The sequence below is a fragment of the Bison bison genome, unplaced genomic scaffold (genome assembly GCF_000754665.1).
Source record: "Bison bison bison isolate TAMUID 2011002044 unplaced genomic scaffold, Bison_UMD1.0 scf7180017864270, whole genome shotgun sequence".
In the NCBI taxonomy this organism is placed as follows: domain Eukaryota; kingdom Metazoa; phylum Chordata; class Mammalia; order Artiodactyla; family Bovidae; genus Bison; species Bison bison.
The window spans coordinates 5,194,675-5,204,687 of NW_011494842.1; the positions used below are offsets into that span (position 1 = coordinate 5,194,675).

At 43.8% G+C, this 10,013-nt stretch overlaps 1 protein-coding gene across 2 annotated transcripts in view; it reads right to left on the reverse strand.

The window, feature by feature from the left end:
• Positions 1–4,714: 4,714 nt before the first annotated feature.
• LOC104994878 (rano class II histocompatibility antigen, A beta chain-like) overlaps positions 4,715–10,013 on the reverse strand; it is an 8,506-nt gene continuing 3,207 nt past the window's right edge. The window contains exons 2-6 of one of the 2 annotated variants that reach the window (XM_010848568.1): positions 8,831–9,100; positions 6,397–6,678; positions 5,728–5,838; positions 5,448–5,475; positions 4,715–4,892 (exon numbers count right to left, since the gene is read on the reverse strand). In XM_010848568.1, the coding sequence (XP_010846870.1) occupies positions 5,462–5,475; positions 5,728–5,838; positions 6,397–6,678; positions 8,831–9,100 (677 nt within the window). In that variant the 3' untranslated portion in view covers positions 4,715–4,892; positions 5,448–5,461. Of the gene's footprint in view, positions 4,893–5,447; positions 5,476–5,558; positions 5,839–6,396; positions 6,679–8,830; positions 9,101–10,013 lie in introns of those variants that run through there. The other variant, XM_010848567.1, reaches the window with a different exon arrangement.

Below are 10,013 nucleotides of genomic sequence, written 5' to 3' on the forward strand. Positions count from 1 at the left end.
GAGGCCTACTTTCTGCTCATGGCCAAAAATCCAACATAACTAAGTTGAATAGTTTAAAAATTAAAGTACCTGCTCCATAAAGACATTGTTAGAAGTAAAATTAGACAAAAAGGGAACACTCAGGGTGAGATGTGACTACTGCCTAGGAGGAGCCAGGGAAAATCTGTGTGAGGGGGTAGAATGACCACTTAGGAACCTTACAAATGTGATGTAATTCTTTCCTAATAAAGGTCTAAATGCCTCTCATTTGAAAGTTTTTCACTAGAATGTAACCTGGGAAGATGGATCAGAGGAATCTGTCTCTTTGTCATCCTTTCCTGCTCATTCACAGGAGGAAAGGATAGATAAACTGAGGACCTGGGGCTGCAGTTGAAATACTTGAAGTCGTAGCAAAAAGAGAGATAAGCTACAGTAATTGAGCCTGCATTTCAGGATCTCGATTCATCAAGAATTCAGTTTTATCAGTAGTTACTGCCTAACAGATTCCCCCATTAGGGTTTCATAATACACCACACAAAATGATAAATTATTGCAAAAATTCCCAGAAAAACTACAAAGTCACAGTCATCAAGACAGTATGGTACTGGTACAAAGACAGAAATATAGATCAATGGAACAAAATAGAAAGCCCAGAGATAAATCCACACACCTATGGACACCTTATCTTTGACAAAGGAGGCAAGAATATACAGTGGAGAAATGACCATCTCTTTAACAAGTGGTGCTGGGAAAACTGGTCAACCACTTGTGAAAGAATGAAACTAGAACACTTTCTAACACCATACACAAAAATAAACTCAAAATGTTTTAAAGATCTAAACATACGACCAGAAAATATAAAACTCCTAGAGGAGAACATAGGCAAAACACTCTCCGACATAAATCATAGCAGGACCCTCTATGACCCACCTCCCAGAATATTGGGAAAAAAGCAAAAATAAATAAATGGGACCTAATTAAAATTAAAAGCTTCTGCACAACAAAGGAAACTATAAGCAAGGTGAAAAGATAGCCTTCAGAATGGGAGAAAATAATAGCAAATGAAGCAATGGACAAAGAATTAATCTAAAAAATATACAAGCAACTCCTACAGTTCAATTCCAGAAAAATAAACGACCCAATCAAAGAATGGCCCAAAGAACTAAACAGACATTTCTCCAAAGAAGACATACAGATGGCTAACAAACACATGAAAAGATGCTCAACATCACTCATTATCAAAAAAATGCAAATCAAAACCACAATGAGGTACCATCTCACGCTGGTCAGAATGGCTGCTATCCAAAAGTCTACAAGCAATAAATGCTGGAGAGGGTGTGGAGAAAAGGGAACTCTCTTACACTGTTGGTGGGAATGCAAACTAGTACAGCCACTATGGAGAACAATGTGGAGATTCCTTAAAAAACTGGAAATAGAACTGCCATATGACCCAGCAATCCCACTGCTGGGCATACACACCGAGGAAACCAGAATTGAAAGAGACACGTGTACCCCAATGTTCATTGCAGCACTGTTTATAATAGCCAGGACATGGAAGCAACCTAGATGTCCATCAGCAGACGAATGGATAAGAAAGCTGTGGTATATATACATGATGGAGTATTATTCAGCCATTAAAAAGAATACATTTGAATCAGTTCTAATGAGGTGGATGAAACTGGAGCCCATTATACAGAGTGAAGTAAGCCAGAAAGAAAAACACCAATACAGTATACCAACGCACATACATGGAATTTAGAAAGATGGTAACAATAACCCCGTATGCAAGACAGCAAAAGAGACACAGATGTATAGAACAGTCTTTTGGACTCTGTGGGAGAGGGTGAGGGTGGGATGATTCTGGAGAATGGCATTGAAACATGTATAATATCATATGTGAAACGAATCGCCAGTCCAGGTTTCATGCATGAGACAGGTGCTCAGGGCTGGTGCACTGGGATGACCCAGAGGGATGGGATGGGGAAGGAGGTGGGAAGAGGGTTCAGGATGGGGAACACGTGTACACCCATGGCAGATTCATGTCAATGTATGGCAAAACCAATACAATATTGTAAAGTAACTAGCCTCCAATTAAAATAAATAAATTTATACTTAAAAAATAAAGAAAGGTTATGAAAAAACAAGAAAGAAGTGAGAGAAAAAAAAATTCCCAGCGGAAAAAAAGAAGAATTAGGGATTTTGCATTGAGTGGAATAACTGCATAAGTTCGAATATGAAGTTGTCTTCTATGAAATTCTGCACCTTTTCTAATGCACTATTAAAAACACACACATAAGCTTAAAAGTTAAAAATTTCTAAATGTTATGTTAAATCTATCTAAAGATTGTTCGTTTTATAGCAGAAGAATGTCAATGAAAGCTTACTATGTAGAGTAGATGAATAATTCTTCAGAATGGTAGACCGAGATAGTATCCTTAATTTATTTCCAAATCATTAAAAAACAAAAAAAAGCCTTGGGTAAATTAAAAAAAAAAAAGAATTTTACATGCCTAAGATAGTACTCAGCATCCAGAGTGCCCACACAAAGCCACATGCCCCTTTACACCCACCAAAATGAAGAGGACTTCTAAAGTGTGTGACACAGAAGAGCCCCATCCTGGGCCATCTCACAGAGGGGCCAGGTAGGACCGGGGCAGCGTAGACCCTCCTCAGGAGCAGAGCCAGGGTTCAGCCAGATTCTGTGACCTGTGATGCTCCTCCGCCAGCTCAGTGAGTTGGACGCACTCTGAACCTTTCACTCATTTGATGATTATAGTCTTGTGGTTATGCTATCATTTCTTCCTGTATTAATAGGGGGTGAACTTATCATTTCACCACAGCTTTTGGACCACTAAGAGCCCTATCCATGGTAGAAAAAGAAGTTTACATCATCAGAGATCCTAGATTTGGAGGTCAATGTGATCTGGTATTTCTCCCTTTAGAATAGGAAAGTAAAGCATTGGTTGTATATGGACTATATAAATTCTACATAGAGGAAACAGCTTCTGAATTTTTTTTTCAAACAGAAAAGCAGAGACAGAGAAACTTCAGGTATCAAAGTTTTGCATAATGGATGGTGGTGGTGAAAGTGTTGCTTATCCATCCAGTCTTACTCTTTTCCACCCTTGGTTTGGGAAAGGAAAAAAAGTCTCCATCTATGACAGAGAACTGAGTTCAAGCCCAAAGCCTGGTCAGTCAGAGTCCCTCATACCTAGACTTCATCTAGATCATTAAATTGAACTCAACATAATGGTCTTTTGTCGTTTGGGTGATGGGCTGAAAATTTGAGATGGCTGTATTACTAGCCATGTGGAAAATGCTTGATTCCCATAGGAGAAAATAAGAGACACAAACAGGGAAGAGCAGAACTCAAGAGACGTACACAGAGCATGAGCCAGAGAAAGCAAGGAACCCGTATCCCAAAACAGAAGTGGAGGCAGAGAGAAGCAGAGAGACAAACAATATCAAGAGAGAATGTACACAGAAAGATAACGGGCAGAGAGAATGACAGAAAGAGAAAGACTGACAGTCAGGCACGTGAGCCAGCAGAGTGAGGCGTGCAGAGGTGGACGGGAGAGATTCTGAGAGGCGGGTGCAGCAAGTGAAGAAACGCACGCGTGAGGCAGAGAGAAAGAAGAGGTAGCAACAGAGAAAGAGAAACACTCAAAGCTGAAACATGGATAGAAGAAACAAAGCACTCACAGAGACAGAAAGACAGGAAAACCCACGAATAGATTAACAGGGAAAGAAAGGGTCCTTCAGACAGACGGCAAGAGAGAAATGGAGAGAAAGACAGAAAGAGGAAAACAGAGATATAGATGGAGAGAGCTACAGAGAGGTACGCTGAGAGGAGAGACTGAGGCAGAAGGCAGGGAGAGGGCCCAGAGATGGGCTAAGAGAGAGGGGGGACGGTCTCACTGACACCCTGGGATCCAGGCATTTTTCTGAAGTCAAATCCGAACACGAACTTTCCAATTACATGAAACCCCCAAATGAATGTTTTCCGTTAGGCTGATTTTAGGAGAGTTTTCATCATATGCACTGGAAAAAAATACTTGCTAATAAAAGCTTCCACTGTTGATTATACATTCCGATAGTTTGGATTCAATGAGCAATAATTTTATTGATCTTTTGCCCCAGGGAGACAGTGCACTTGACAGAAGATATTTGCTACCAGTTTGATTCATCACATTGGGCATTGGGTCCATGAAGGGACCAAACCGTTTCACTTACACAAATATATAAAAACCTGTCAGACTGTAGTAGAAGCCAGAAAAGTCTGCTGCACACAATCCCAGCTTCCGGGACCCACAGACGATGGAAAACTGAATTTACTTCACACCTCACTTCATGTTGTTACGTGATACCTGAATTAGACCAAGGATGGGGACCCATGACTTTCTAGTCTCCTTGCCTGGATCTGACCTTCTTGGGGACTTAACTGAACTTGAGAATCTGACCTTTTCTTTGTCAGTGTTTCCCCAGGACCACCACTCAATAAGAATTCCACCATCACACTCAATAAGAATTGGGAACACAAGGGATACACAAATCTATTTAATTTTGAAAACTATTTGATGGACAGATAAGAGTCTGACACTGAATTCACGGGCAGTCTTCAGAAGAGAACGAGATCAGAAATGCCTGTTGAGGGCATTTATGGTTCAAACAGACTCAGCAGGCAGCTCAGAGAGCCAAAGAGGAGAGCCGAGTCACGGGCAGAAATCCAGGAAAAATCGAAACAAAAAGAGCACATGACAGCTGCTTCTGGGTCACCGGGAGTCAGGTCCTGATGGATGATGCGGGCGGAGCTGGCTTGTTCACAGGTCCTGAGAGAAGGGAGGCAGGAACCACGGAGAAGAATCGCAGGACAAGATCAGAGAAGAGTCATGACAGACCCCAGGAAGAAGAACCTGGAGGACAGACGCAGGACTCATAAGTCACACCCACCCCTGAAGCAGACTCAGCCCTAGCCCCTCTGGCTCCCTTGGGGACACTGAGATTAATCTCGTCTAACATCTGCTCTTCACTATGTCTCCTGGAACTAAGGAAGGACCATATTCTACCAAAGTGAACACACATCTTCAGCTTGAAGGGCCACGAGGCCAGCTTCTGAGCACAGGTCATGGACTATCAGATGGGTGAAAACTGTGGGTCCTACCCTTTCTCCTACCGGCAAGTTCAGGAGTACTTCCTGTCATGGTGGAGTCTGGGGCATCATTCAGACACTCCTGAATGGCTGATAGGAAAGGCTGGGTCCTCTTCTGGAGAAACCACTTCTGAGGTCTCCTGCAGAGACTGCACAGAAGGTTCCAGACTTTTCCTTGACCGCAACTCACATGAGTGAATGTGGTGTGGACCAAGAAAGGAATAACAGAGGCAGGTGACAGAGTCCAGTCCAACCTGCTCCACAACTTTTTCTATCTTGTGTGTGTCATTGTTCCGGACCAGAAGGGGAGGGGTCTTACCTGTGGATGAGGCCTCAGGATCGGCTAGCTGGAAGGAAGGGAAATAAAAACTCATTCACCCGGCTGGTGAGAAAATAACATCTCTCTTTATCTCAGCCTCCGAAAGGAAATGAGGGGGGCAGTTCCAGAACGTTCTTTGCTCCCACCCACATACAATAAGGATTCAACTGCCACAAAAGAAGATCACCCCAACGTCACTGAGACAGTCACTAGAGAAGGATCAACAGAGGCTTTTCAGCCCAGCACCTGTCTTCCCCCTTTTTCTCCCAAGGCGCCTTACCTCTCTTATCCCAAAAGTGGACAAAAAGGCCCACACCAAGGAAGATCAGCCCCAGCACAAAACCTCCAATTCCGCTCTGCATCTTGCTCTGGGCTGATTCAGACTGTGCCCCTGGAAGTAAAAGCCCTCACGTCAGTGTCCCCACGGCCCACAGCATCCTCGTCTGGAAGCCTGGAGTCTGGTTGTGTGTATAAGAGACAGAGGGGCTCAGAAACCAGACAGAAGAGGGGAGGGCAGGCAAAGATCCCGGGGGGCTCTGATGGATGGTGGGGGGAGGCTGGTAGCCCCAAGGAGGCATGTCCATCTGTTTGTCTGTCCTCCACGGGTCACTTCAGATACCAGCCTCTACGTCAAAGCCCAGAGCTTGAACACTTCAGAAGGCACATTACTCAGGCTGAACTGCAGCCTGGAGGAGAGGGGAGAGGGGTCCGGTCATGTGAAGGGACCACCATCACATCTTGGGGGGGGAAATGAGATAAGGACTCAACAGATGCCTTTCAACTTGAGATACTGGGATCTAGTCCTCGGTCACTTCCAGCCCAGAAATTGTATCAGGGAGTTACATAGGACACAAGGGATGAAGACGGACTCCACCCCCACCAGACCCAGCGCTCTCCCTGAACCTTTTCTTTCCTGTCGAGTCCGTAGGGTCAATGAAGCGGCCCTTACGCCATTCTACTGTGATGGGGCTCTGGAGGCTGGGGTGGTCCACGTGGCAAACGTAGACGTCTCCAAGCTGTGGAATTGTCTCTAGCATCACGTGAATCTGGTAGGTCCAGTCCCCATTCTGAGTAAGAGGTGTGAACCCAACTCCAGCTGTCTGCTCCTGTTCATTCCGGAACCATTTGACTTTAACTTGGCGAGGGTAGAAATCTGTCACTGAACAGACCAGCAGATTATGGTGGTTCAGGGCCTCTGTACTGGCTGGAGAGACAGTCACTGTAGGCTCCACTAGGAGGAAAAGAGACAAAATTAGAGAATGAGGCAACAAAGAAATTCTTACCAGGGGCTGCAGTCTGTCCTTAGAAACTACAGTAGACCAGATAACAGGTATACCACCATCTCTGCTGCTGCTAAGTTGCTTCAGTCATGTCTGACTCTGTGCAGCCCCATAGACGGCAGCCCACCAGGCTCCCCCATCCCTGGGATTCTCCAGGCAAGAACACTGGAGTGGGTTGCCATTTCCTTCTCCAATGCATGAAAGTGAAAAGCGAAAGTGAAGTCACTCAGTTGTGTCTGACTCTTGGCGACCCCATGGACTGCAGCCTACCAGGCTCCTCCATCCATGGGATTTTCCAGGCAAGAGTCCTGGAGTGGGGTGCCATTGCCTTATCCGACCACCACCTCTAACCAGAGGCAATTACTATTCTAATTTCCAACACCATAGATTAATCTTACATGTTTGTAATTTAATGTAAATGGAACATTACCATATGTGCTATTTTGTTTCTGGCTTCTGTATCTCAACATAATTTCTATGAGACCCATCCATGTAATGGTTTCCCGTTCCTTTCATTGTTGCATAGTATTCTGTTGTATGGTTATAACTCAGTTCATTTGTCCATTCGCTTGTTTCTTTTTTTTAACATTTTATTTATGTATTTGGCTGCATCAAGTCTTAGCTGTGGCAGGGGAGTCTTCATTACAGCATGGATATTTTGTTTGGCACATGGGTTTAGTTGCTACATGGCATGTGGAATCCTAGTTCTCTGGCCAAGAACCCCACTGCCCCTGCACTGGAAGGTGTGAGTGACCCCACTTTCCCTGGACCTCTAGGGAAATCCCTCTTTATTTCTTTTTATTGCTGACTAGTAGTCTATTATATAGCTATGCCTCAATTTGTTTCTTGACAAAAAGTTGGGTTGTTTTCAGGCTTTGTTATAAATAATGCTCTCTTAACATGCTTGCATGCACACACACACACACACACACAAAGATAACAAATATTTGTCACCTATTAGAATTCCAGCTCTGGGTTTATTTAGCTTATATGCTAGCCTACTTTGTAAGAGAAGAATACCTTTGTTTAGCAATCATTGGTTTCTTGAACAAGATCATTTATGTGAAAGGTCTTTGTAACACAGACTGGATAATTTTTGCTGAAGTAGGGTTGATATTACTGAAGTACCATTGATATTTTTATTGAAGTATAGTTGATTTTTTTGGAGAAGGAAATGGCAACCCACTCCAGTATTTTTGCCTGGAGATTTTCGTGGACAGAGGAGCCTGGGGGGCTACAGTCCACGGGGTCGCAAGAGCCAGACACGATTTAGCAACTAAACCACCACATAGTTGATTTACAATGTGTTCATTTCTGCTGTGCAGCCAAGTGACTCAATTATATATGTGTACACATATAGACTCTCTTCATATTCTTTCCCATTGTGGTTCATCACAGGATACTGAACATCATTCCCTGTGCTCTGCAGCAGGACTTTGTTGTTCATCCATCCAGTATATGATAGCTTGCATCTGCTACTAGACGGGATAACGTTTAAACTGTATATGCCTACCATACATGCGCATGGGTACATATATGCCGAGTGTGCTGCGCTCACAGCTGGAGGACCAAGGCCAGCTCCACCCAGCTGCCCCAGAAAAGCTGACAGAAGCACTGCTCTTGAGGTTGGGACTAAAAGGATGAGAGATTTCAATAGAGAAAGAAAGGGAAGGTGGAGAAAAGGAGAGCATTTTAAGGAGGAGGAATTACTTCTGCGAGGGTAAGGATGAAGGAAGTACACAAGAGTCAGATGCTGTAGGAAGGTGTGGAACCTAGGAGATGAGAGGGACTCAGAAGCCCCACCAGATACGGCCAGGGCTTGGGACATTCGAAGGATTGCAGTTGCCAGTCACTGTTCCCAATGCGTCTCACGTCTCCTGCATTGGCAGGTGGGTTCTTTACCAATACCGCCACCAAGGAAGCCCCCAATGATTTTCACACCCTCCCAAGTCTGCCCTGCCAGATTTTCCAACATTTTTCCTCCTTAGAGATTGACACCCCTCCTGGTCCCCCCAAGATGCTGGGAAACCACAAAAGCCCACTTTCCTGCGTCCTTCCCCACAAGGCTCTGTGTGAAGGCATCTCGGCCCGTCCTAAGCCCACCTCTCCGCTGGACAGTGAAGCCGGCCGTCTCTTTGTAGTTGTGTCTACACAGCGTGTCCACGTAGGCCCGAAACTCCGCCAGGAGGTCCTTCTGGGTGTTCCAGATCTCCGCACACACCCGGCCCAGCTCTGTAACAGCCACAAACTCGCCCAGGTCACTGTCAAAGTGCAGGATCTCTTCCTTGTTGTAGATCTGTCTGGCCACAAGCCTCACGTGCTCCGTCCCGTTGGTGAAGTAGCACATGCCTTTAAACTGGTACACGAAATTCTCTGCGGGAGAGCCCGTGGAGTGAGATTTAGTTCAGCCTTGCATCCCAACCAGCCACTTGTCTTAGGGAGGCATGGACAACAGAAGGGAAATACCAAAGGATTAAATAAAATCTGCTCTCAACCCTCAGAGTTGTATCCCCGGGAAAAATTTAGATGAAGCTAGACCATTCTTCACACCCTGTACAAACTAAATCTGGATGAATTAAAGCTCTGAGTATGAAATGCAATCCTACCAATACATTAGAGATGAAATCTGAGAACATCTTCATGACTCTGGAAGTATAAAGGATTTCTTAAGCAAATCATGAAAATGACAAGCCATAAAGAAGAAATTATTAATCAACTTCATTAGAATAACAGCTTCTGCTCATCAAAAGATATCTTAAGAGAATAAAGAAGACAAGCCAGGAAGCGCCAACAAATATTGGCAAAGCGTGTGGTGACCATGTGCTTGGTTTGGAGTATAGTATTTTTTTTATTTCTTAAAAACAAATAAGACAGATACTATAATAGAAAAAGAAAGGAGAAATGTCAAAATAGGTACTACAATAAAGACTAAACACAAGTAGAGAATAAACAGAGGCAGAGTTGCCCATGCTCATTAAAATCAAAGACATTCAAGTTAAAAACACAGTGAAATACAGATAGTGCCTTTGGGAGGGGAGGAATGGAGTGGGAGTTTGGGATGAGCAGATGCAAACTGTTATGTAAGAATGGACAGACAATAAGTTCCTACTGTCCAGCACAGGGAACTGTATTAAATGTCCTTGATAAACCATAGTGGAACAGAATAATTTTTTAAAAGAATATATATATATATATATATATATGTATAACTAAATCTTTTTGCTGTACAGCAGAAATTAACACAACATTAAATCAACTATACTTCAAAAGAAAAATACAGTGAAAT